Raw genomic sequence first — 27,164 nt, 5'->3', positions numbered from 1 at the left:
GGAACCAATACTTATTACACCTCCATTTTGTACCGGGAACAGTGCTAGGTGCCTTAAACATGTTTTCCCATTTCAATGTCACAACGACCCTAAGTGGTAGGTATCATCATTGCCATTGGATAGATGAGGAAACAGAATACAGAGGAATTAAATAAATTCTGCAAGGTCACACAACTAGTAAGAATAGCACTGGGATTGACCCAGCAGTACTATCTTTTCCTCACTTGGTGACAGAGAGAAGCCCATAGAGTGGCATCATAGAAATAACCAGCTGCTCCTCATGAGGCAGGAGGCTGAGGGACTGGACAACTGCACCCACCTCTGGGTTGAGTGGGAACTTCATATGGGTTTTCTTTCGGAAGCAGAGCTTGGTGAGGTCATAGAGGACTGTCAACAGGTGGTCATTTGGTGTCACTGTGTCTTCATCACAGATGCTCAGCTCCAGCACGTTCTAGGGGAAAAGGGAGGGTGCAAGTCTGGTTACTGTGTTTTCATGGACCCATTCCCTAGCAAGGAGGTGGGTTTGAGGTCTGGGGAACAGCATGCAGATCCCTGCCCAGGTATGAGAGACTTTTGTAGGAAAATAAACTCGGCTGGTGGGGGATAGTGTCTATACCCTCCTTTCCAACTCTCCGAAGACTTCCTGACTCTCTGCTCTGATTCTCCTGGATAATTTTGCTCTTTTGCAAGGTTGGGAAGGGCCTGTGAAGTGTGAGGGATGTCATTTCAACTTGGGGAATGATGGAAGTGCAGAACAAGCAAAACCATTCCCAAGTCATAGACTGTGTTCAGCACTGGGACCCCAGTTGCTAAGACAGCCCATTAATTACTAGAAAACCCAGTTCAGGGAAACTAACACCTTAACACTCCAGGGGAGTGATGTGACAGGTTACAGTGATTCTCACACTTGATGGCCTTGGGGTGAGGTATTTGAACTCTATACTTTGGTTTATCAGATCGTAATAAGGTCTTATGAGTGGTCCCAAAGCTATGTTAAGAGTTGAACAGCTGCCCTGTCATCTGGCTGAACACTGAGGTCAGTGGTTTTGGGTGACATGGATTAGCCTCTGAGGTCTCTGGTTCCAAGGATCCTGGGAGATGTGGGTTGGGGCTGGGTTTTCCTCTTTGGTCCCTACAAGGTGGACATAAGGTAGTCTGGAGGTTCCCTACTGAATGAGATTTTCTAGAAACACAGACATGCCCCACAACCAACCCCACATATTCATATGAACAGCTCCATAGCTCTTTAGACAAAGGAAGTTCAAATTCTGCTTTCAAGATGGCAAACTGAGCCCATGCCAAAAACCATATATATGATATGGTTATCAAAACCATATATATGATAGAAGAGATATTTTTATAGTAACAGTATAAAGTCCTTCTTGAAAGTTAAAAGGACTCATCATGAACCAGAAATAAAGAATCATCCTAAAATGTGGAAGCAGTAAGCTGGAGATGTCAAGCCTCAAGTATCCCAAGACTGGGGTCAATACCTCCATGATGAAGCCAAGTTTGTTTTAAGAGCACTCTGCTTGGGATGCTCAAGGGAGAATTCTCCCATAGGAGATGTGAACACAACTTAGAATCACCATATATCTGAGGAAGGCCAACACCATGAAACAACTCAACAAAGGAAAGAACAGACACTCAAGAAATTAGAAATAATAAAGCCTTCTAAAAAGGATTTAAGATAGGGTAAACCCTCCAGCTGGAATTAGACTGGCCTTAGACCCAGTGAATAGAATGGCCCTTCCCCTCCATTAGTTTCCTACTTGGAGCATGTTCTGGAAGCACACTCAGTTTTGTGGCAGGGAGCACCAAGTTCCAGCAACGATCAGGTAGAAGGACAAGAGAGAAAGGAAAGAAGGTAGAAAGATAAGTAGACCCAGAGAGAAAAACACGAGGCAGGCCTAATAAAGGAGTGGGTGAGCAGAAAGATGGATTGCTAAGAGGAGGAGAAGTAGGTGGGAGGAAAATAGACATAAGAAGGACACATAAGCAACAGAAGGACAAGCAGTCATGGAGGGGAGCAGAAATGTAGGCAGGGCTGACAGGTGTTGTCCTCCAAGTCTCACCTTCACTTGGCTCTGGATCTGGAAGCTGAAGGTTTCATTCCACTCTGGGTTTGGGCAGTTGGAGATGGTCCTAGTCCTCAGCCTTTCACGAGAAGCGGTGGGCAGCCAAAGGCTCACAAAGCAGTCTGTCTGGCTCACTGTCCAAGGAAGACAAGGGTTGGGGGGAAAACTGGGGAATCAACCCGGGGCCAGAGAGGAGAGTGTAGAATCAGAAGGAAACTTCAGGCAAGTCACTTCCGGAGCAAGCCCTTGTCTCAGCTTTAGCCTTTGTCTACCCTCCTGACTCATGGGTCTGGATCTCCAGAGACCTTTGTCCCAGAGGTCTCGAGAAGGCCACAGCCTGCAGGCTAGAAAATTCACAGAGGGGGATTCAGGTCCCACTGGATTCTTCTCATGGACACTGAAGGCTTCTGGCTCTTTTCAGAAGCACCCTAGCGTTTTGAGCAAATGCTTGCTAGATTGGGACAAGGTATGGCCACACAATTTTTCCTCTGCCAAGGGAAGAGCTGAAGAACCAGCCCCATAAAATCCAGTTTAACCCTTGTTTAGCCAAGGTACCAGGGAAACCAAAGTAGGGCTCTACTCTTCCTCTGGGCTGGTGACAAACAAGGATTAGAAGGAGCACAATCTGGGGCACCTGGGTGGCTCAGGTGTCAAGCTTTTGACTTTGGCTCAGGTCATGATCTCATGGTTCGTGAGTTTGAGCCCCGAGTCAGACTCTGCACTGACTGTGCCAAGTCTGCTTCAGATTCTGTCTCCCTCTCAGGAGAATCTAGAAGCAAGGACCACAATTTAAATATGACTTAATGTCTCAACTGCAGCTACCAGGCTCTTCATACCTACACGAGTCTCCCAGCATGAGGAAGGTGACCCAAGAAGCCCTCACATCTGAGGCCATATCCTTTTTGTTTCTTCTTTTTTCTCATTTGAAATGAACAACCCAAGGGTGATATTACTGTATGTGCTCTGGAGAAGGGACAAAGGCTTTATTCTTAAAAGTCTCTCCTAAAGTAGAGGAATGCTTCTCAGGTCTTCTAGTTGCAACAGCAGAAGGCATAGGGCAAAAAAAATAGCAGCCTAGCCTGGTTCCCTCCCTCCATTCTACCTGGGAGGAGGGAGGAAGAGGTGCCATGACTGCCTTGTCACTCTCCCGGCAATCTGCTGGAGAAATTCCCAGGGCACACACCAGATTTTTAGGAAATGATAAAAGTCAATACAATCTCCAGTGTCAGAGAGTCCTCTACTTGGTGAAGCTAGTATGAAGATAGGAGTTTTGATCTGATAGGACTGATCCAAACTAGTTCGTAATTATTATTAGTAATGTCCTCCTGGACTGACTGGTCTCATGCTGTCACTACACTGAGAACATTATCAGAGGTAAGAACCACAGTTTATATCATAAGCATCCCTAGCTTCTGATTTCATCTCCAATGTCTGATTAATCTTTGAGGGCTGGCCAGTCAGTGAATTGGAATTCATGGCTCTCCTCCCACCCAATAAAGGTAAGATGACACTGCTTTTAGAGGCCATAATCAGATAATCCAGAGGCAAAGAATGACCAAAACCCAGAGGGATGCAGAGAAAATGATGACCCCTCTGTGCCCAGCCTACTCCTCCTCATGTCAACTCAGGTGTCTGGCCCAGACACCAAGTGTTGTCCTTGGCTCTCACATGGCATCAGTTTAACTCATCTGATCTCACCAGACCACCCACTTCTTACTTGTACTGCCACTGCCTTGGTGCAGGCCACCATCACCTCTGCTGCCATTTCCCACCCTTCTGCTGGCTAGCCTCTTCAGATTTCAGGAACAGCCTCTTCTGGAAGCCTTCTCTGAGCCCCCACCTCTGGGCCAGGTACTCCTCCTAGCTTAGAGCCTCTTCTCCTCTCCTGGCAGGGCTCTGGTTACACCACACTACAATGCAGGTCAGAACATCTGTCTCCACTGCACCTTGAACACCAAGAAGGCCTGGAGTCTGTGTTTTGGCACTTGCCAGACATTTGCTGAATAAATGAATTGAATGGAAAAGCCCAACTTCCTGCTTTAGAGCACAGTATCAAATTCTGGACTGAGGCACCACAGATATAGGCATGTAAGCTGATGTCCAGTTGTCTATAGGGAGACTCCCCAGGATCTCCCGGGACCTCTCTGTTGGCTTTTCCTGGACACTCGTCATTCCTCCTCAGCCTGAAACATTCTCCTCAGGTTTGCCTCCCGTACAGTAGGAACCTGCAGGCAGGGACCCCACCAACTCTATACCTATCTGCTTAGCATGATTTGATTGACCCTGTAAAGGCCCCTTTGCCTCCAAAATCCCTTTCCTATTATCAGTCTATGCTTTTCCAATTAAGCCCATGAAATAAAATCTCAGTATTTTTGGCCTAAGGTTTAAATCTCTAGTTAAGATACAAATACTGGAAGAGACAGGATTGATCAGACACCCACACTTCAAGCACTGATTTGTTTTTCAGTTATTTCCACAAGAATGGGAAGGAGAGTGAAATCCTGGGGAGGGAGAGATGATTTGGTGGAGCAAGGCTGCCAGGGGCCTGGATGATAATCTGGAGCAGGCATCATTATCTGACTATAAGGAGAGTGACCAGCATGTTGGCAATAAAGAATAGTTAAGCAACTCTGACCCAATTCTGAGTATTTCAGGTACTGCAGGGGATTTCCTAGGCATTGATAGGTTTTGATCCTTGTTCCTCTTAGAGTGACAGAGGGCTTGGTCATTTGAATGACATGCTTCCTTTCCTGGAATGTGGGTGGCAAAGATGACTCAGTGAGATCTACAGATGTTGAGAACACTGTCTTCCTAATACCTCTGGAGACACCTGCCTCACATCCCTTGGGGTACTGGTTTGAGTTTTAATTTTCTTTTCCCAAGAGGAATAACACCTCTTGGGAGCTAGGAGGTTTCTAGGTCCACTCTATCCAGTCCTGGCTCAGGGCTAGCCAGAGCGCACCTTGACAAGGGAGTCATCACTGAATCTCATCCCTTTCAGGCTCCTTGAAGTCTTAGGAAACTCAGACAGACACTAGAGGTCTGGACCAGAGTGGAGCTCAGTTTTGATCTAAGCTAGAAGGGAAAAGTTTGGGGCAGGAGTAATCTAGGACCCAGAAGATATCAGGATAGTTGCAAACCTCATTAGGCAAGGTGGCAGAAGAGCCCAGCTTAGGTCAACTGTGGAGTCTACAGGAACGTGCCCCAGGCTGGAGCCCCCAGACACCATGTATGCCTCCCACCCTGTTCCTCAGGAGAAATGAGAGAAACATAAACAACAAGGGTTTCCCAAAAGGGGCCTGGAAACCCCCAAAGGCAGCTGTGTGCCAGAGGGGTGTGTGGGGAAGGGGAAGAGGAGGGTGGTGGAGCCAGACCTCAGCCCTCTTGTCCGGCTGCCTGCTCTCCCATCTCCCCACCTCTGGGATATGCAGGGGATGGGTTTGGCAGGAGAAGACAGAAGAAAGGGGCTTGGACAAAGGGAAGGTCTGCACACACAGGTGCAGGCATGCCATGAAAGCGTGCAACCTGTGTGACCCGCAAGGTTGGGACACACACACCCTAGGAGTGGAGGCAGGTGAGTGCAGCTGTGGGCATGTGCAAGCTGTGGGTATCCCGGGGTGGGGCGAGTGGGTGAACTCTGCCCAGGGGTGGGTGAAGTGTCAGTGACCCACGGTGGTATTGGCAAGAAAGGCAAAAGAGGTGGCCAGGCCCCGGACCCAGGAAACCCTTCTCTTCAGATCACTCTCTGGTGGCCTGGGAGGTCCCAGGGAGCCTGACGAGAAGTCTCTGGGCCTCCTGCCAGCCTCTTGGCAGAGCCAGGCCCGACTGGACACTGGCTGCAATTGCCCCCATTGGCATGGGTTCTGGACACCATGCCCTCCAGGGGGTCCAGCTGGAGTCCTTCGTGACCTCTTAGCTTTCCCTGAGCCCCAGGGCCCTCCCTCCTTTGTTGTACACACTACTGCCTGCATTGCTACAACAGTTTCCCAGCAAATTAGTCAGCCTCTCCCCACCTATGCTTCAGCACAATCTGCATATGACCTCAGGAAATCATGCAATCCCTTCCTCAAGAACTCAGGTGACCTATCACTTGGATCCCCATCCCTTCTCTGCCTGGCTCTAGCCTCCTTCCCCTGCTCCTCCTCCCTCTACCCCCCAGAGTCCAGACCTGGAATCAAACACTGCTTCCACCATAGGCAATCATTAGACCTCATATGCAGAGTGGGCCTCAGCACCACCCTCAGGTTGTGGGAGAAGCACATGTTGTTTTGAGGCCTGCCCTTCTCCCTCCCCACCCCCACTGGCCACAGGTGTCCTGTGGCTCCTCTACCTCCCTCAGGATTGCCCCTCCTGCAGATGGGGCTCCCAGGACCTCTGGATGCCCACGCCCTGCCCCTCTCAGACCCCAGGCCCTCAGAGCAGCCTTCCTTAGCTACTCCTGGCTTTCAATGTCCTCCTCCAGGTTTAAATTCTACCGTGACAAGGTTAGAATGCCATTTCCTGCTACTAGTCTATAATCACTTTGGGTGTAAAAGTCTTCCCTTGTTAAAATGTATACTTGGTGTCATGGCTGTCGGCATTCTTTGCCCCCCTGAGGCTCTTGAGTCTAGCTGAATCCCAGAGTGAGGGCAGTAGGAGCAAAATGGAGCTTTGGGGAAGCCTGGTGGCTCTTGTGAGTGCAGACACCCCCACAGCCAGGGGGCCTTGACACAGAGCTCTCTCCTCCTTAAGGGCTAAGCCTCTCTCTGGATGGGGTAAGTTGAGGGGAGCACAGGAAGGGGATCTGGGCTCTCCTGCTTTCTTGAAAAGACAAGCATGAGGGGAGCATCTAGCCCACCCAGATGTCTTGATTTCCTATTGAAGCCAGACACTTCCCAGGGCCCCCATAACCTGGAATGCAGGAGGGGCTGGGATGAGGGTGAAGTCAAGGCTGTAAGAAAACACTGCACAAACAGTGCTGGTGAGTCAAACCACATCCATGGGGCTACGCTGCAGAGCTGGTGCCATGTGGCCTCCACCATGAACCCCAGAACCCAGTTTGGGATCCATGTGCTGAGCAGGGGCACGGAGACTAGGCTGGCAGAAGGGACTCTCCTTCTTCTTCACCCCTAATAGCTTGTAAACTCATGCAGAAGCAAGAAGTGCCCAGTGTGGGAGAAGCTGCTGGTCCCACAAATGGGTGTTAGGGAGTGGGGAGTGGGGAGGAGAGAGTGAGGCAAACAGTTTTCTCAGACCCAGGAACCCTACAGGGGCTGGTAGTGCCAAGGTTACAGCTAGGAGCGGGGCCTGGAAAAATGATATCAACCCCAAAGTCTGAAATACAACCTGAGTGTAGCAGACACCCTGCCCCCACCCCCCACACAAACACCTCTGATGTTTCTCCAGCCAGGGCAGGACTCCTTCCAGGTCCCATAGGCAGAGAGGGAGGGAAGACCGGATACTCACCCATATCAGCCTGCCGGACATTTTTCATCCGGATGACCTTCACTGTCAGCAGGTGGCATGGAGAGACCCCATCCTGTGGGTTGAGAGGACAGAGGACTCATTCTTCAGGTGATGACAACTGATAGAGCAGCTCAAGCTGGACACAGGCTCCCACTGCTCAGACCCAAGATGTCTCCTCACATTCAGTCCACATTTCTGGGCTCTTGAGGACATTGCTGGTCCCCAAGACTGCTGAGGTGAGGGGCTTACTTCTCGCCTCACTAGGAGCCAGCACACCTTGGAAAGGGATGGCTTCATGCCTGTTCTGTTCATGTTTCTCCTGTTTGAATCTCACGATTTGAAGCCCCTTCCCTGAGAGTTTTAACCAGGCTTAGAGGAATCTGTTTACCATCCACTCCCAGCCTGTGCCCATGGAAGATGCATGGAACTCCTCCATCTGACCAAGTGACCCTATTTAAAGAGGCCTCTGAAGAACTTATCAAACTCAACACCCAAAAAACAAATAATCCAGTGAAGAAATGGGCAAAAGACATGAATAGACACTTCTCCAAAGAAGACATCCAGATGGCCAACTGACACATGAAAAAAATGCTCAACATCACTCATCATCAGGGAAATAGAAATCAGAACCACAATGAGACACCACCTCACACCTGTTAGAATAACTAGCATTAACAACTCAGGCAACAACAGATGTTGGCGAGGATGTGGAGAAAGAGGATCTCTTTTGCATCGTTGGTGGGAATGCAAACTGGTGCAGCCACTCTGGAAAACAGTATGGAGGTTCCTCAAAAAGCTAAAAATAGAACTACCCTACGACCCAGCAATTGCACTACTAGGCATTTATCCATTGGATACAGGTGTGCTGTTTCGAAGGGACACAGGCACCCCCATGTTGATAGCAGCACTACTGACAGTAGCCCAAGTATGGAAAGAGCCCAAATGTCCATCGATAGATGAATGGATAAAGAAGATGTGGTATATATATATACAATGGAGTATTACTCAGCAATCAAAAAGAATGAAATCTTGCCATTTGCAACTACATGGATGGAACTGGAGGGTATTATGCTAAGTGAAATTAGTCAGAGAAAGACAAAAATCATATGAATTCACTCATATGAGGACTTTAAGAGACAAAACAGATGAACATAAGGGAGGGGAAGCAAAAATATAAAAACAGGGAGGGGGACAAAACATAAGAGACTCTTAAATATGGAGAACAAACAGAAGGTTACTGGATGGGGTGTGGGAGGGGGGATGGGCTAAATGGGTAAGGGACATTAAGGAATCTACTCCTGAAATCATTGTTGCACTATATGCTAACTAACTTGGATGTAAATTAAGAAATAAATTAAAAAAAAAAAAGAGGCTTGTGAGTTAGGACCTTTCACACTCCACATAGTTTGCCCTGTTGCCAAAATCATATTACACCTTTTTAAGAATATGCAATTCTTCTCTATTTAAAATATTGTTGGGGTTTTGGGAAAAACATAAAAGTATGAAGAAAAAGAAAAGAGTCTCCAGCATCCCACCACTCAGATCACTATTTTCACTTTTTTGTTTTTAATGTTATAATCACTTTTATTTTCAACTCAGACTGTATAAAGATAGTTTATCTGCCTTGGTTATATTATCAGAGATAATAATATTGCAATGACTAACATCTACTGAATATTTACTATTGGTCACTTTTCTTACATTTTTAAAAACAATTTTAATCTTTATTTATTTTTGAGAGAGAGAGAGAGAGCACAAGCAGGGGAGGAACAGGAAGAGAAGGAGACACAGAATCGGAAGCAGGCTCCAGGCTCCGAGCTGTCAGCACAGAGTCGGACACAGGGCTCAAACCCACAAACCGTGAGATCATGACCTGAGCCGAAGTCAGATGCTTAACCAATTGAGCCACCCAGGCACCCCTTCCTTACATTTTAAAACCTTCATTAAGACCTTGAGGTCCTGCTATCTTGCTATGATTGAGGTATTGCTATCTTTTTAAATTGAGATACAATTGAGATATAACGTATTAGTTTTAAGTATATAGCAAGATGAGTTGATATACATATATACTGCAGTATGATTACCACAACGAGTTTGGTTAACGTCCATCACCACACATAGTTACAATTATTTTTTTTTCTCGTCAGGGGAACTGTCCACGTTTTGATGTCTGTCCTTCCAGCCTCTTCTGGGGCTTATTCTAAATAGCAACAATAGAACGAAGCCTGGGAAGGCTGCTACTTGGAACCTGAGATAGATGTGTAAGTCAGACTTCAGGTCCCTTCCTCCTCAGTTCCCAACAGCTGCCTCTGAATCAGAACAAAAGCCAAACTGACAGTCATATACAGGTCTGAGGAATCCTTTTGTGAGATTAACTCCGAAATATTGGAAATCCTTACAGCCCATAACTTGATCTAACAAGATTCTGTTTTGAGCTGGGTGGCTCGAGGCAAAGGCCACATACACCACTTCTCTCCTGGCTTTGGAAATATGGCTGTGGCTGTTGGCCATACCCACTCTGGGCATGATGGGCTCCTCATTTCTCACTCCCCAGGTGGCGCAGCGGGTGTCCTGGTATGATCTTGTGAGGAAGCAGGAGTCAGTTTTCACCCAGGAGAGCAGTTCTGGCAAAGCCTGTTCCCAGTGGCCCACTTTCTCAGATGGCAACCAGAGTTCAAATGTGGGCCACCAGAGGCCTCAGCTCAGGCAAGGGTCAGTCCTCAGGGACATTCCCTAGTATTGAAGGACTCTCGATCATCACAGCCCTTCTTCTGCCTCCAGGAGGGCTGCCCATATTCCTGACTGACCCCCCTGTGTCTTGTCTGGAAGGGAATGAGCACTCACAGCTTCCCGCAGCACCTCACTCGAGGTCTCCCTGCCTCCCAGGGAAAGTCCTCCGCTATCTAACCCTGATGCCTTCCGGTGAGGTTGACCATCTCTTCGCATCTAACTCAGCAAGGCTAAAAACACCAGCTACTATCCCTTGACTATGTGCCACATTCTAAGCGTTGTGTGTGTAATCTCTATGTTTCATATTGCTCAATCTTTCCAACACCCCTCGAAGCAGTTATTATTAGCCTCGCTTTACAGATGGCGAATCTGAGACCAAGTCCTTTGATGGTGGGCACTCAGCTAGAATCAAAGGAGCCTGAGTTTGAATCCAGTTATAATTCTTAAGCCTGTTGCTCATAATCATGATCATGCTGTCATCTTACTTGAAAGCAACACTTGGGACACCTGGGTGGCTCAGTTGATTAAGCATCTGACTTTGGCTCAGGTCATGATCTTGTGGTTCATGGGTTCGAGCCCCACATCGGGCTCTGCACTGACAGCTCAGAACCTGGAACCTGCTTCAGATTCTGTGTCTCCCTCACTCTCTGCCCTCCCCTGCTTACACTCTGACACTCTGTCTCAAAAATAAATATACAATTTTTTTTTTTAAAAAGGAAAGCAACCATTAACTTTCAACACAGAGACACGTGCTGCTTGGCCCTCACCTCCTCCTCCTTCATCTTTTCCTCTTAGAACCTCTTTTCCTAACAGCTTCTTCTTTTCACTCTGAATTCCCTCAAGGCCCTCCAATAATCCCCAAACTCTGGTAGTCCTTCTACCAGTAATGCTTTTATTGGCTACATTTCTGCCAATATGTTTCATGATCTCTTTCTTTTTTATTTTTTTAAAGTTCATTTATTTTGAGAGAGAGAGAGAGAGAGAGAGAGAGCGAGCACAGGTGGGGGAGGGGCAGAGAGAGAGGGAGACAGAGAATCCCAAGCAGGCTCTACGCTGTCAGCACAGAGCCTGATGTGAAGCTCAAACTCACAAACCATGAGATCATGACCTGAGCTGAAACCAAGAGTCGGATGCTTAACTGAGCCACCCAGGTGCCCCTCTCTCTTTTTTTAAAGAGCCAGTATACACCGAAGTGTAAGGGTTCTTGGAGGAGTTCTGCTTCCCAGTAGCCTAGAGGGCTCCTTCGTGGTCTACCTTGAGTCTCAAATCACAACTTCTAGCTCAAGAATTTGCAGGAGAGACTCAATTCCAAAGGGCTCTACAAACTACTCTGACATCTTTGCCAGCAGAGAGGCAGCACCTGGCAGGGAGTTTGGGAGACAGCCCAGAGGGGCCAGGCTGAGAGGTAGGCAGTGGGAACATGGGATTCAGGTCTTGGGCCCAGATGATTCCAAGAACTAGGTCTGAGAAAAATGACCTTCTTGGATAAAAATGAATGTAAATATTTTGCTCCTGGTATAACCAGCTGAACTGGAGTGGTGCTAGAGATAAGCAAAACTTCATGGCCCCAGAGATAATTGATCCAATTACCAAGATCCAAGAGAACAAAGCACAAAGCAGATGGGAGCCAGAAACCGGCAACATTATGGCAAGTTCATGGGGCAGGTTATAGTATGGTAAGGGTAACCACTTTAGGGACTTGGATAAGCCTGTCCCTCGGACAAGACACCTTGGCTGGTTATCACGATGAAATCATAGCCACGGCCAGAAACCATACCAGCTGGACCGCAGCCCTGCAGCAGGGATGGACATCAATCCTTCGGTTCATGGGGCCATTGGGGGGTCCTGGGTAAGGAGCAGGGAGTACTCAGGGGGTTGGAGCTCAAGGCAGAAACTATTTGGCAAACAGTGCAGAAGTGTATTCGGATGCGTTAATAACCTACAGGGAGGGCGAGCCTGCTACTTTTCAGGGAAGCCATATGGGAGAAAGGGCTCTATTACTCAGGCTGTGGTCACACACACGACTCCAGCTCCAGCCTCCTCCCTGGCCTTGGTTCCTGGGGCTGATCCCTTCAGGACCCTACTTCCCCCTTGAGACCTACATAGGACAGGGGGATCTCCTGTGGAAAAGATGTTGCCCTCAGGACTGGTTATTATGCAATTCAATAGTACCCCTTCCCATGCCCATCTTTATAGGTATGACCTTGGCGGAGGTTGGGGAGCACAACTCACCACCCTTCTCCAGCATGCCAGGCCCTGAGCCTGTGCTGGCTACATCGTGTCTGCTCTCGTTTAGCCCTCCAGCCACACTGTGGGGAAGGTGCTGCCATCCCCACTTTGTAGGGGACAAGACTAGGTTTAGAGACACTGCATCTCACACAGGGACACACAGCCCAGAAACGGCAGGGCCGGGACTCAGGTGCAGATCCACCTGACCACAGGGCAGCACACTTTCCATCCACCTGGAGGCTAGCTCTCACCGAGAATTAACCAAAATGGCTCAAAGCTTGCTCCAGGACTACTTAATAGCAGGAGTAGGCCCTTGGCTCTCAATTCAGGGCTTACCCTGCACCCCAGGTCTAGCTGTCACCACAAATCAGTCAGAAGAGTGGTTACAGATGGGATCCCAGGGACAGGCTCCCAGGTGGGGGTGGGAGTTGGGGAGAGGGTCTGACAACCCTGTTTCAGAGGTGGTGGGTGTGATACCCATCCCCGGGCCAGGCACACCCTAACTAAACCAGCCCACGAGGTCTGGGGTGCGGGAGAGGGGAAGACAGCGCGCAGGGAGCCTGTGGGCCATCTGTCCTCAGGGCTTCTCAGGACAGGCGTGGCTGGTGGTGCCGCCTCCTCCTCCCCAGTAAGCTGGGTGTAGCCTGTTCCTTGCAACACCTGTATCAGAGCCCCGAACAGCTTGGTGATCCCTCCCCGGATGCGTGGGACCTCCCTAAGATGACACCATTGGGATGGGGACTTTATGGGACCTCAGAACGTTTCCCAGCTAATCTGAGCAACATCCCAGACCAGGGGGTTCCCAGGAGGAGCTACCATGCTGTTTTCCCTTTTAATCACACAGGCTAGGTGACAGGTCACGGCAACAAGTCCAGCTCTGAGCCTTGCACCCTCTGGGACCTGAGAGGGACAGGCGCAGTCCTCAGCTGCTTCACTCGCCCTGTCCCTTCTGTGGAAGCTCTCCCCCAGCCAGGTTCCACAGGCTCAACCAGACTGGGGAGGCAGGAACATGCACTGACCAGAGGCTCTTCCAGCTCCTTGAGGTGCTGTGGGGGAAAAGTGGCACATCCCAGGAGGTGATGTCTATCCTGGCCAGGGCAGCGGGGCACCAGGCACCATGGAGCTCAGAGCTCCCCTCCTTGGGCTCATTGGAGGCTGAGTAGGGTCTCCATCTCCCACCCCAAAAGGACAAGACACTTTCAGGGAATCACTTGCCTCATTCAGTGATTCAGTGTGGGCTGGGGAAGGGAACCCTGAGGAGGGGAATGAGGAAGAAATTGCTGCTGAAAGTCCTGGCCATGGCGTGCCTATGGAAAACTGGAAACTTGAGGTAAATGGGAAAGCTGAGGTGGAGATGGTCTGGAGCCCTGGCAACCCGTTCCTTGAACCCAGGGTCTCTCTACGAGGCTATGAGGAATCGGATGGACCCAGGAGTCTTGACCACAGACCCAGCTGGGCTTCGTGGCTAATGTGACAGGTTGGCAATGCCACGGATCCTCATGGGATACTGTAACACACACTCACAAGGCATGGCAATTTAGAATGACCGTAGGGTAAATGTCCACTCACAGCTAGGACAGGTAAGTGTAGATCCACCCCTGGCAGTGCTGAGCACCATCTATCCAGGTGCTGTCTTGGCCCCAGATGGCTCTGGGCCACACCACAGCACAGTGTCGAGCCTGTGGGTAACCCCAGCTGGGCCATCCCCCCAGGAGTTCCAGCTGGGCCAGACCATGTCCCCAGGTGCTAGGTAGGGCTGCTGAGCCTAGGTGCTCCATGTCTCCGGAGTCTACAATGCTCCCAGCCCTCCCTGTGCCTGTCTCCTGCCCTCAGCCTCTGCCCCACCTACCCAGCACTGCTCCCTCACCTCCAAGGCGCAGGGGGATGAAGGCTTGTCATCTTCTGCCTGGTATAGGTCTGGTAGGTAGTGGGAGAGCCAGGCGGGCATGTGCCTCTGGAGCATCGTGTCAGCTCTCCAGCTGGGTGGCAAGATTGGGAATTTATATTCTGACTCAGAGCTCCGCCTTCTGGACACCTCTCTGCTGTGGCTGGGATTGCATGGGGAGGGGTTAGGGCGGGTAGGCAGATGGGGAAGAGGGGTTCTAGATGTGTTTACATCAAGGGACCCTGAAGAGTGCAGATCTTGGAAATGCAGGAACCAGCAGGGAACTCTGGCCCTTGGGGTTAGCAGTCTGCCACCCCCAGAAACATACCACCTGGCTGTCCAAGGAAACAGGGTGGCAAGAAGAGGATCCTGGACCCTGACAACTTTAGGATTAGCACAGCCATGATCTGGGAAGGCCCTCTTTCTTCAGCTTATCAAGGTCATGGCTCAGAGATGCCCTTCTGGGCATCTGAGGAGATGGGGGGGAAGGTGCCCTCCCTCCTAACTCCACTGAGTCCCACAGCTTGGTGCCCAGGAGCTGTGGGCAGGGACTCCAGGGAGGCAGAGACCATGGTCAGGGCTCCCAATGTTAGGAGGAGAAAAAAAAATAATTGCCTCAATCCTTGGTGAGGAAAGAGTCAAGTACAGGTGTCCCCAGCTCTCTCTCCCGGGAAGCCAGGTGCAGAGAGGGTGTGCCCAGACTGTCTCAGGACAGCTTAGAGGATGCTCCCGCCCCACCCACCCGATCCCTATCTCTGGCCTAGTGGTAGGCTCATTCAGGGGCCCAGTGAGGTGACTTTGCCTGCTCGTTTGCCCAGCTGGGTACACTGGGAGTTTCCTGCCTGAGCTGTTGCCTGAGGCCCCACAACCGGCTTTTCTGGCCCACATATTAAAGTGATTTTGTGAAATTGAGGGTGAGATCTGAACACAGGGCTGACCAGGCCCAAATGCAGGGATGAAACTTGGTTGGTGTATCTGTGGGACCTCTTTCTATGCCAGGTAGAGGTGAGGTGACTCCCCCAAGGACCCAGCAAGGATGAATTCCTCACCTTCCCTCTTTCAAGATGCCTTCAGTGCCTGTCCCTTCTTTCCCATCCCATCAGTGGCTTCTGTCTCTCAGCCTCCTCTGCCTCTCAGGGATTCACGCCCCCTACACCTGGCTGGCCAGTGAGTTTTGTAACCATCCCTTCAACTGGCCATTCTGCTCCAATGCATCCAATGCTTATCCATTCTTTGTCAACGAATTCTGGATTCCAATACCTTCCACAAAGCAAATAAAGCCCAGAAACAATCCTATGTATATATGGAATTTTAGTGTATGATAAAGGAAGTCTTGCAGATAGGGATGAAAGGATGGACTATTTGTTATTGGAAAACCTACCTTTCCCTGGAATAAAATCACTAGATCCCAACTTTAGAACTGTACAAAAACCAAATTCCAGACTAATTAAAAATCTAACCATTAAAATAAAACCATAGAAAAGTTAAAATAAGGTATTAGACAACATTAATATAATATTGGGATGAAGAGAATCTTCCTAAATAAGGTACAAAGCCTAGAAGCCAATAAAGATGTATTATCAGATTTGAATATATAGAAACAAAATTTCAGTAAACAAAATTTTGCTTCAGTAAAGCAAAAATGTCACAAGAAAAGCACTACCTCTAAAATATATCCCCAATATTTTCCCCTTAATAAATATCCATGGATAATGAACTCACCATTAAAAAATAATGGTAAAGAAGAGAGTCTTGGCCTGCCAGATTCTAAGATAAAGTACAAAGCCACACTTAGACAAACAGTATGTCACTGGCACAAGAACCAGACCAATGGGACAAGGATAGAGGGATCAGAGACATGCCCTGATATTTAATGGAACTTAATCAATGATAAAATTGGCACCACAAATCAAGAGGAAAAGAAAAGCTTTTTAACAGATGACATGGACCTGAGTGGCTCGCTAAGTAGAGCAAATTAAACAACATCCCCATTATTGCCATATTTAAAAAATAGGCTGTAAATGGGATCAACACATGAAATGGAAAACCATAAGGCTAGTTGAAGACAATGTGGGAAAATCTATTTATGGGGGTAAGAAGGATTTTTTAAACATTTGGAAACCAGGAACCATAGGCAAAAAATTTCTAAATCTCTACATAAGGATTAAGGATTTCTGTCAACTAAGAACATGCAGAAAAGATTAAAAGATAGTTGACAGAATGACAGAAGATATTTGCAATGCATCTGCAAATCACCAAAGGATCACTATGTAGCATATACAAAGAATTCTTATGTAATCCACAAAAAAAAGATGGCTGTGCCAACATAAAAATAGACCAAAGATTTGAACCTGCGGTTTATATAGGAAGGCAACCCCACAAAGCTTTTGAGGAGGAGGCGTTTGAGGAGATGCTCAAAATCATCCGTAGTCAGGGAAATGCAGATTAAAACACCAGTGAGATTTCACTGCAGCTATTAAATTGGAAAACACCAAGAAGTTGAATAATGGTTGCCTTTCTGAGGAGAGAATGGAGAAGGGTATGTAGGTACAGGGAAATAAGAACCAATCATGAGGGCAAGTATGGGGCTCACGGGACCAAGGAGGATACACTCCACATCTTCAGAGGAAATTTTTTCTCTCCAGCTTTTCCCCAGCTTCGCTGCCATAGCTCTGGTGAAAACCTTTGCCTTTACTCATTGCAACAACTGCATTAGCCTACCTGGTCTCCCTGCTTCTTCTCTTGCCTTCCTATAAGCCATTCTCTACAGAAGGGCACAAGTGGTCTCCTAAAAACACCAGCTAGATGATGTTGCATCTGGTTGCTCTCATTTCTTGCCATGCCCTGGAAGGACCCATGTGGTCTGGCTGCTCACATCTGTTCCATTCCTCCCCTTACACATGAGTTCCAGCTCTACTGGCCCTCCACACCCGGAACATGGCAAGCTCTTTCCCACATCAGGGATTCTGCACTTGCTGTTCCCTCCTGATGTCTTTGACACTGACTCTGTGTGTTACTGCTCTTTTTCATGGTCATGGATCTGCTCAAATGTCCTTTTTCTGCAGCTCTTGCCTGACCACCCTCTGTAACATGTATGCTTCTCGCCCACCTGTATGTTTCTGAGTCACTCTGCTTATTTGATTTGATTTAATGTATCATATCTTGGATTATCTTGTTCAATTATTCTTTCTGCCTCTTTCCTTTAAAGGTAGAGACATTGCTTGTCTTGTTCATCATCTGGAAACACCTAAGCCCACCAATCAAGGAATGGTTTGATTGCTAGGGCACATTCACACACTGGAATATTACGCAGATGTCAACAGAAATGAAGTTGCTCACATTTGCTGAATGTATAAAAAGTGACAAAGTCTATTCTACCTATGAAGTAGATATTATTATTATCTCATTAAAAAAAGAATTGAGGTGCGCCTGGGTGGCTCAGTCAGTTGGGTGACTGACTATGGCTCAGGTCATGATCTTGTGGTTGGTGAGTTTGAGCCCCATGTCAGACTCTGCACTGATAGCTCAGAGCCTGGAGCCCGTTTTGGATTCTGTGTGTGTGTCTCTCTCTGCCCCTCCCCTGCTCACATTCTGTCTTTCTTTCCTACAAAAATAAATAAACATTAAAGAAAAAAAAAGAATTGAAACACAGAGAGGATGAGTAAGTTGCTTGGGGTCACCATGATAAGTGACAGGGCTGGGATGCAAGTCAGTCTGACTCCAGAACTTCTGGCTCTAACAATATACACTTTGGGAGATGTGTCTTAATATGTTGAGATGTGTCAGGACTTCTGGCCAACAGGCTAGACGTGGGTCCACTTCATGATGAGGAGATACAAAATGATACAAAATAAGCATAAACAAAACAAGAAATAGGGGCACCTGAGTGGCTCAGTTGTTTAAGCATCTGACTTCAGCTCAGGTCAGGATCTCAAGATTCATGGGTTCGAGCCCCACATCAGGCTATCTGCTGCCAGCACAGAGCCTGCTTCAGATCCTCTGTCTCCCTCTCTCTGCCCCTCCCCTGTTCTCTATCTCTCTCACAAAAATAAATAAACATATAAAAATATATACATATTTTTAAAAACATTATAAGAAAGAACCTTTATCCCAATGTAGATAATACTTATATCCTTAGTTCTGTCAGTAGGTCTGGCTCACAAGTATTTTCTGTTCTTCTTCTTGGTAACAAAATGTGAAGGTCCAGCTGAGTGCTTTTCATCCTCAAATTACTTTCATCCACAGCTCCACATTTCTCAATCTTGGGAAGTTCCTGCTACTAAAAGTTGTGGCCTCTTGTTTCAACTAGATGACAGGTGTTATTTTCCAGCTCCTGACTCTCTCTCACATAACAAAACTGGCTGGAGCCTTTCCTACACTGCATTTACTTTTTGTCACTGGTTTACCTCTGTGAGGATAACACTGACATTGTCTCAAACCTGACTGAACATGGTATAGTTGGTTAAGGGTCTGGGCTTTAAAGTGTCACAACTGCATTTGAACACTGCTTCTACCACATATTAGCTGCATGGACCTGGGTAAATTTCTCCTTATAAACTTGAATTTCTCCATCTGTAAAATGGAAAGCATAATGATTTCTACCTCGTGGGGTGGTTATGGAGACTAACTGGGATGAAGGTCTTAGCATGTGGCTGACCCTCAGTTAGCGATGGTTTTGCCACAAGAGGTGTGATACACAGCAATATCAGAGACACCAAGACATCATCCCTGCCCAAGGAGCTACAAACTAATTGGGTGAGACAGGAAGATCACAAAAGTGGTCTCAGGATGATCCTATCATGTATGAGGAACAGAGGTGTGAAGATATGCTGCTCAGAGAGCATGACCACCCAGGGCTGGGAAGGTCAGAAGAGGCTGCGTGGCATAGGAAGAACTTGCACTTGCCTTTGGAGGAAGGCTAGGGACCTGATGAATAAAGCAGGAGAGGGCATTTGTGTCAGGAGAGACAGCATGAGCAAGGCTATGAAGACTCAGAAAGGAGATGAAAGGAGGTGAAAGTAAGTCCTGGATATCAAGTACAAGAATCACGATTGTTTGTTGGCAGTGGTAACTCATGGAAAGTTTCTGAGCAGAGGGTATTTAAGAAATATAGCAAATCCTGCTCCTATGGGTAGAACAGGTGACCATCAGGACCGTGTGGTTTGGGTGAGTTGGAAGGCAGGTGTGCCTCTTTGATCAGCCTAGTGTGGCCCCTCAGGGCAAGTCATGGTCTTCAAAAGGCCCCTGATAAATACCTCTCCCTCTTCACCTGTGAGAAACGCTGCTGGGTCTCACCCTACCCAAATGCCCTATGGGCTCCAGTGCCATGCAAACTGCCTCAGATTTTCTAGCTGTTACTCTGGACCTAAGAGGATAGGACTTGGGAAAGAAAAAGACCTGCTTGTCTATGGAGGAGGGGGAGGAATCCAGAGCAGGCTCTTAAGTCTTCTCTTCCTCTCCCTGCACACTTCCCTTTTGCCTTGCTATCCCACAAGCCTCTTCTGCCAAGCCTAGGAAAACCCACAGGGCAGATGTGTGGGGTGGGGAGCTCCTGGCTTCTCCCACAGAGGGATGACAAGTGGCCCTCACTTTTCTTGGTCCCAAGATGGCTGATCAAGCATCCCCCAAACTCTGCCAAGTCTCTTGACATCATCTCCTCCACCAGGGCACGGTGGTGGCAGGGGGAACCCTAGACTCTACAGGGAGAGGATTAGGGGAGGGTTCAACCAAATTCAGCTATGAAGTAATGTGTCAGGGTGAGCTTGGACTGGTGCTGTTGTTTTATAATTTTTTTTATTAAAATTATTTTAATATTTATATATTTTTGAGAGAGAGAGGTTGAGAGAGAGAAAAAGAGAGAGAGAGAGCACAAGCAAGGGAGAGGCAGAGAGAGAGGGAGACAGAGCCTGAAGCAGGCTCCAGGCTCTGAGCTGTCAGCACAGAGCCTGACACGGGGCTCAAACTCACCAACCATGAGATCATGACCTGAGCCAGAGTCAGACGCTTAACTGACTGAGCCACCCAGGCACCCCTGGTGCCATTGTTTTAAGAACTGTATCCGATGGTTCGAGTCTATCCCATTCACTGGTGCTGTCTTTGGACTGAATTTGGTTACAGCCAAGTTCTAGCAGAGGAACATAATTCCCCGCAGATTCCATCTGGGTCAAGCCCCTGAACCAAGGTTCTGCAGTCACTTCCCGAGAGCCGCTCCCCACCACGTCTCAGGGCAGAGGACAAGGGGATGGGCGGTGTTGGCCTGCGAGGGTCTGTGAGCAAGAGGTGTCCTCATACTAATTCCTGGGTTTGACAGGTCCCAGCAGAGCTAAGGAACGCCTTCGCTCCCTACTGATTTCAAGGTCAGTGTTCAGGCATGCGCTGTGGGGTGGCGGACAGAGCCCTAGACTGGAAACCAGGAGCTGTGGGCTCCAGTTCCAGCTCTGCAGGATGATACAAAACAAATGGATGCCTCTCTCCGCCCTCACTTTCCTCTTCTGTAAAACGGGAGGTTGGACTAAGTGAGTCTGGAATCCTAGGAGTGGGTCCTGGAGTCGGTATCTTTTCATTATCTCCAGTGAGTCTGAGACATAGCTACGGCAAGACCACAGAACCAGGGAGCCTCAGCGTCCCTTCTGGCTGCTGCCTTCAGGGGTCTGGCCTGCCGTGCTGCCTACTGAGGCTTCACCATGCTTGGGCACCAGTTCAGACTGAGAATAAATGGGGAATTCTCAGGGTCCTTCTGAATAAGCTATGATAGACCCCAAACTGTAAACACAGTGTGTTTGATGCCAGAAATGAGGAACAACCAAGGATATGGTCAGAGAAGTGCTGAAAGTGACTAAAAATAGACTGATATTTGGTGAGGGGGATGGGAGACATGAGGAGAACGCTGGGGGTGAGTGAACACAGAGCCTGTGGCCTGTTCTCAGCAGGATCCAGGGCTGGTGACTCCTCTTACCACCCCTTCCCCCAGTTGCAAGTGTGAGGAGTGTGGGGTGTGCCTTTGGGAGGGGATGCGCATGTGCTCTCTCTTGCGGGGAGACCCCGAGCCCTCACTGGAGAATAAAGTCCTGTCACACCAGCCTGGATTAGTGTCATCTGCCCCTGGGGGTCCTGGAATGTGACCCTAAAGACCCATTTCCAGCTGTCCCCACAGCCTCAGCCCTGCTTGCCCTGTCAGACTCAGGGTTCATATAAGCCTTATAGCTGGTTCAGGCCAAGTACCCTGAGAACTAGGATGATTTTGAGGTAGTGATCAGGGTTTGAGTTAAAGAATTTGCACTGAGGAAGTGGAAAGTGGCTGAGCTGGCTCTCTGACACTGCAGTGACTTCCAGGGCACTCCCACCTGGCTTCTTGCCCTCCACTGCCCTGCCCCGCCCTCTTACAAGCCCTGGCTGGTTGGTGGCTAGTGGGCTCCAGGACCTGGGAGAGCAGAGGGGAGCTGCCAGGAGGATGCACTGGGGCAAAGGGCATTCCTGGAGGTGGAGCTGGGGCTGGCCCCCGGGCCTGACTGCTATAATCTAGGCTGCACCTGGGGGAGCCTGAAGAAGTGGGTGAGCCAAGCACAGCAGGCAGAAGGGACCCTTGGGTCTGTGAGGAACAGAGAGGGGTGGGAGCCCTTTCCCTGCCTGGGAGCAGTCTGGAAGAGGCGCCTCTTGCTGTTAGCTGGGTCCTCCAGCTCTGTCCACAGTGGGCCCTGGAGGGGGCTGGGCTTAAGCCTCTCTTGTCCCCAGTGCCTGGGAGCCGGCAGCATTGCAGCCATCTCCTGCCACGTGCAGGTGCCACCTCCCCCCTCCCTCTGTGCACATGCGTTTGTAGGGGTCTGGTGAGTGGGAGTAGGGTGTTCCAGTCTTCTTTCTGGTGATGCAGATCCTCAGAGGGAAGGACTCTGGATTCCAAGAGTCCAGACCAGGCCCCTGTTGTACCTGGATTGCCGCCTTCAGCTCCTGTCTGCTATAAACAATAACTAAAGACACACTTAGGGTGACCAACTGACCCAGTTGGCCAAGGAATGAGAGGTTTCCTGGGACAAGGGACTTTTAGTGCTAAAACCTGGGAAAACTAGGATGATTGGCTAGATTATTTTTAACTTTTCTTGAAAATATTTTTTAAAGCAGACACATACCTGGCATGTCAGACCTGCAGTCTGTAATTATTTGTATCTATGAGTGTTTATAAGCACTCCTAGGGTTTAAAATTATTTGAGAGGAAATAATTTGATTGCATTCTGATTTTATTTTGGAGTATATGAACAAAATCTATATGGAACAATTTCACGTATTCAAGCCAATTCTGAGGTTAAGGGGTGATTGCGTCTGTATATGGGATCCTAGTATATGGACATAATGCCCCCTAGAATTCCTTTCCCCGTCATCTGATAAAATAACACTGGGGATCTTATGGAGCTGTCAATCATGGGGGATCTTGCTCCTTCCTCAGAAGTGCCTGCCTCTACCACCAGTGTGGCCAGTCAGCATCCCCAACTTCTTAGATTCACTGATTGGTTCAGGAACAATTAGATCTCCCCCCGCCCTTCTTCTTTTTAGGATTATGGGTGGGTGGGGTCGTGGTGGTGGTAGTGGTGGAGATTAGTGAGATGGAGGGAAAGAGAGCTATTACTCTTTTATCTAGATTATGAAATCTAAGGAAGATGTAAACTTTGAGTTATGTCACCACATGGAAGGATTCAGTATAAGAAACTAAGCTGACATAGGGACACCTGGGTAGCTCAGTTGGTTGAGTGTCAGACTCTTGATTTAGGTTCAGGTTATGATCCCAGGGTCATGGGACTGAACCCTGCATAGGGCTCTGCACTGAGCATGAAGCCTGCTTAAGATTCTCTCTCTCTCTCTCTCTCTCTCTCTCTCTCCCTCTCCCTCTCCCTCTCCCTGACTTATGCTTTCTTTCTTCTAAAAGTTTTTTTAAAAAATTAAAAAAAAAAAAAACTAAGCTGACATAGAAAAAGCAAAGTTGAGAGATAGGGAGAAAAAGGGAAAGTTCTGAGAATGTGTTCTGGACTACTAAATTCAGCCATGCCTGAAGCCCTCATATACCTTGGACTTACCAATTACACAAGACAATAAAGGCATCCCCACACCCAACCCATCTTATGCTTATTTGAATCCAGCTTCCATTATTCTGCACTTGTGGCTGAAGGAGTTCTGGCTAATTCACCTGACCACCACCTCTGTGGCAAGTCTCTATTTGGGACTCTCCATTAGGGAGAGGGGAGGGGAGAACTACTCCAGTGTTGTGTCCTCTTCTGTCTCCTGAACTGAGTCCCTTATGCCTTCACATTAGGAAAACCAAATCTCCTCCAGGACACATTGAGGGTGGGAGGTACACGTCTGTGCTTTTGTCTTCAGGGGACTGTTTGGGGGAAAATGGGATGAGAACTCTTCCAAGTTCTTTCTCTCATCTTCCCCAATCCCTCCTCTTGTTCCTAGGATCTACAGAGGTCTCTTGTTGGTCTTTGACTCTGCAAGTCAACCCTATAATACATCTACCTCCCACTCACATACCTATTGCCTTTGTGACACCCCAGCATAGGTAAAGCCTTTCCTAGTCATGGGAGCAGTGATGATTGCCTTCACCACTCCATTTCAACACCAGGTAAACTGGGATGGAAAAGAGCATTGGTTACTGTTGCTGCCTAGAGCTGGGGTAGAGGAAGCTCACCCCTTCTCCTGGCTAGGGTTCGAAACAGGCAGCCATCCTCAACCTGTGAGTAAGGCTGAGTTGACGGAAGGGAAAAGCAGGCAGGATGGGGCAGGCCCACGAGACGATGCATAAGAAGAAGCAGGTGGCAGAAGGACCACAGGAAATGGAAATAGTATCCTAAGCAGGCTGGGATAAGAATTCACAAATGAGCTCAACATTTGACTTTTGGGATGACCTTTTAACCCAAAGACATCCAGCTGCAAGAGGATGGAAGGAGGGAGGAAGAAATTGCTTCCCAGTCCAAATAAAACAGCCTCCCACAAAGCACATCTTCCTAGCTTAGCCTATAATTTCAGTTTCTCCTTTCAAAAAAATATTAAGCAATTTTATGACATGCAAAATGTATAGAGAATAATAAAGTAAACATCTATGAATCCACTACTCAGAGTAAAAAATAAAACAGTGGTAACATAGTCATTTCCCCTCTCCTCAGGGGAGAACAACAACCCTGGATTTCTAGCCATCATTCCAAGGCATTTCTTTATTCTTTTTCTTAAAAAAATTTTTTTAATGTTTATTTATTTTTGAGAGAGAGAGAGAAAGAGAGAGTTAGCTGGAGAGAGGTGGACAGGATCCGAAGCAGGCTCTGTGCTGACAGCAGCAAGTCAAAGGTCGGGCTAGAACTCATGAACCATGAGATCATGACCTGAGCCAAAGTTGGACACTCAACCGATTGAGCCACCCAGGCGCCTCTCTTTATTTCTTTTCTAAATATGTCTGTATTTCTATTTGGTATCACTTTACATGTTTTAGACTTTATATAAGTGGTATCACATAAAGGATATGCATTCTACAGTAAACTTGGATTTTTTCCCCCCAACCAGATATTATGTTTACAGGATTTGCCTATATTGGTAAATATAGATCTTGCTCCTTGATTTTTCATGGCTGTAAAGTACACCACAACTTATCTGCATGTTTTGTGTGATGGACATTTAAGTTGTATCTAAGTTTTGCTATTACTGTATTTCATCAATTCTAAGGCATACGTTTTTCACATTTAAAAATCTCTGAATTAAGAGATACTTATTGAAAACAACAATGGGAAGGTGCATGGGTGGCTCAGTTGGTTAAGCATCTGACTTCAGTTCAGGTCATGATCTCATGGTTGGTGAGTTCGAACCCTGCGTTCGGCTCTGTGCTGACAGCTCAGAGCCTGGAGCCTGCTTCGGACTCTGTGTCTCCCTCTCTCTCTCTGCCCCTTCCCTCCTTCAAGTTCTCTCTCTCTCTTTCTCTCTCCTTTTCTCTCTCTCTCTCAAAAATAAACATTTGAGAGAGAAAGAGAGAGAAAGACAGACACAGAGACAGAGCATGAGCAGAGTAGGGGTAGAGAGAGACAGAGTCACAGAAGCAGGCTCCAGGCTCTGAGCTGTCAGTACAGAGCCACATGAGGGGCTCAAAGTCATGAGCTGTGAGATCATGACCTGAGCCAAAGTCAAACACTTAACCGACTGAGCCACCCAGGCTCCCCAACATAAAAAAAAAATCTTTTTAAAAACAACAATGGGTTATACTTTAATTGGCGATATTTTCCCTTAGTGAATGTTATACCTTAGATTCAATGAAGAATAGTGCCAAAAACACTACAGCATTCCTGTATGTGTTGTGTTTCTTTAGTGTATATCCCCCTGGAAGTAGAAATTGCTTAGTTATAAGGTATATTACCACCAATTTTACTAGATATTGCCAAATTGTTCCCCAAAGTATTTTTACTGATTTATACTCCCACCACCATGGAAAAGGGTTCCCATTAGTGTATACCCAGGATTATCAACTGACTTTCTGAGTTTTGTTAACCCAGTGGGTATGAAATGGTATCTCATTGTGGTTTTAATGTGTATTTCCTGATTATTAGTAATCTTGGGCATCTTTTCAAGATCCTTTACTTTCTCTTACCCATATTCTTGGGACTCTCTATTGATTCCCCTGCCTCAGTCCTCCTTCACCATAGTCAAACCAACCACCATCAATATTTATCAGGATACAACAGGAATTATCAGAAGCTATAAAATTATTTATGCCCAAGTAATTCTACTCTTGGAAACTCACACTGAGAGAAGAAAGTGCTACATGCTTAAAAATGTTAATTGTATCTAAATTTTTAATGGTTAAGAGTTGAAAATCATCCCAAAGTTCAATATTGGTAGATATTTTAATAAATAATGGCATATTCCTATGATTAAATTCTATGCAGTCATTAGAAAGAGAACTATAGGGGCTCCTGGGTGGCTCAGTCAGTTAAGCATATGATTTTGGCTTAGGTCATGATCTCACTGTTTGGTTCATAGGTTAGAGCCCCACATCGGGCTCCTCACTGACAGTGCTGAGCCTGCTTGGGATTTTCTCTCTCCTCTCTCTCTCTGACCCTCTCCCACTCATGTGTCCTCTCTCTCAAAATAAATAAATAAACTTAAAAGAAAAAGAAAGATAACTATAAAAAGAGTGTATGTACATGTCTGTTTGAACCTAGGGCATAATAAGGATGGCTGATTAAAAAAATAATCAAAAAATTGTAAATTTTCCTATAAAAATCATAACCACAAGAGAAAATGAGATCCCATGTACAAAAGCAATGAAAGTATAATAAGTAAACCTGGGGCAAAATAAATAAGAGATTTACATGTGAAAAAAATGATAGCATTACAAATTAATAGGGGAAAAGATGGATTATTTGATATTATGTTGGAAAATTACTTTCTAAAAAAAAGTAACTATTTTGCCATCTGGAGAAAGAATAAACTGGATCCATACCTTACTCTTTACATTAAAATAAATTAGTTATTGCTTTATCATCATTAGTTAGGAAACAAGACACAAAACTGAGATGCAATGAAGGAAACAAATTGATAATTCTGACTACATACATATTAAATTTCTCTGTGTCAAAACAACCATAAATAATAATAAAAGGCTAATTTGTAAAAATATTTGTCAATTTCATGAAGGGGGTAATTTTCCAGTAAAGAAAAAGCTCTTTAAAATAAATATTAAAAAGCAAACAATGCAATAGAAAAATTGATAAAAGATACAAACATCATGGTACTTATGCATATTTCAGTACCTCCCCAACTTTGGTAAA

At 47.1% G+C, this 27,164-nt stretch overlaps 1 protein-coding gene and 1 long non-coding RNA gene across 5 annotated transcripts in view; one reads left to right on the top strand and one right to left on the bottom strand.

Moving 5' to 3' along the window:
• The window catches only part of LOC128315966 (uncharacterized), a 30,601-nt gene extending 21,541 nt beyond the window's left edge, over positions 1-9,060 (top strand). Inside the window, exon 3 of the long non-coding RNA XR_008299224.1 lies at positions 7,464-9,060. This is a non-coding gene — a long non-coding RNA (uncharacterized LOC128315966). The remainder of the gene's footprint in view (positions 1-7,463) is intronic.
• Positions 1-27,164, bottom strand: part of PLA2G4E (phospholipase A2 group IVE) — a 56,879-nt gene that overhangs the window by 20,767 nt on the left and 8,948 nt on the right. The window contains exons 1-4 of one of the 4 annotated variants that reach the window (XM_027067004.2): positions 14,350-14,494; positions 7,524-7,596; positions 2,076-2,212; positions 320-451 (exon numbers count right to left, since the gene is read on the bottom strand). In XM_027067004.2, coding sequence (XP_026922805.2) covers positions 320-451; positions 2,076-2,212; positions 7,524-7,596; positions 14,350-14,445 — 438 coding nt within the window. In that variant the 5' untranslated portion in view covers positions 14,446-14,494. Of the gene's footprint in view, positions 1-224; positions 452-2,075; positions 2,213-7,523; positions 7,597-14,349; positions 14,495-27,164 lie in introns of those variants that run through there. The other 3 variants (XM_015064895.3, XM_053224126.1, XM_053224127.1) reach the window with 3 other exon arrangements.

The sequence above is a fragment of the Acinonyx jubatus genome, chromosome B3, assembly GCF_027475565.1.
Source record: "Acinonyx jubatus isolate Ajub_Pintada_27869175 chromosome B3, VMU_Ajub_asm_v1.0, whole genome shotgun sequence".
Taxonomy (NCBI): Eukaryota; Metazoa; Chordata; class Mammalia; order Carnivora; family Felidae; genus Acinonyx; species Acinonyx jubatus.
Note: the sequence above shows the minus strand (reverse complement) of the source record. Positions and strands in the feature narration are given on the sequence as shown.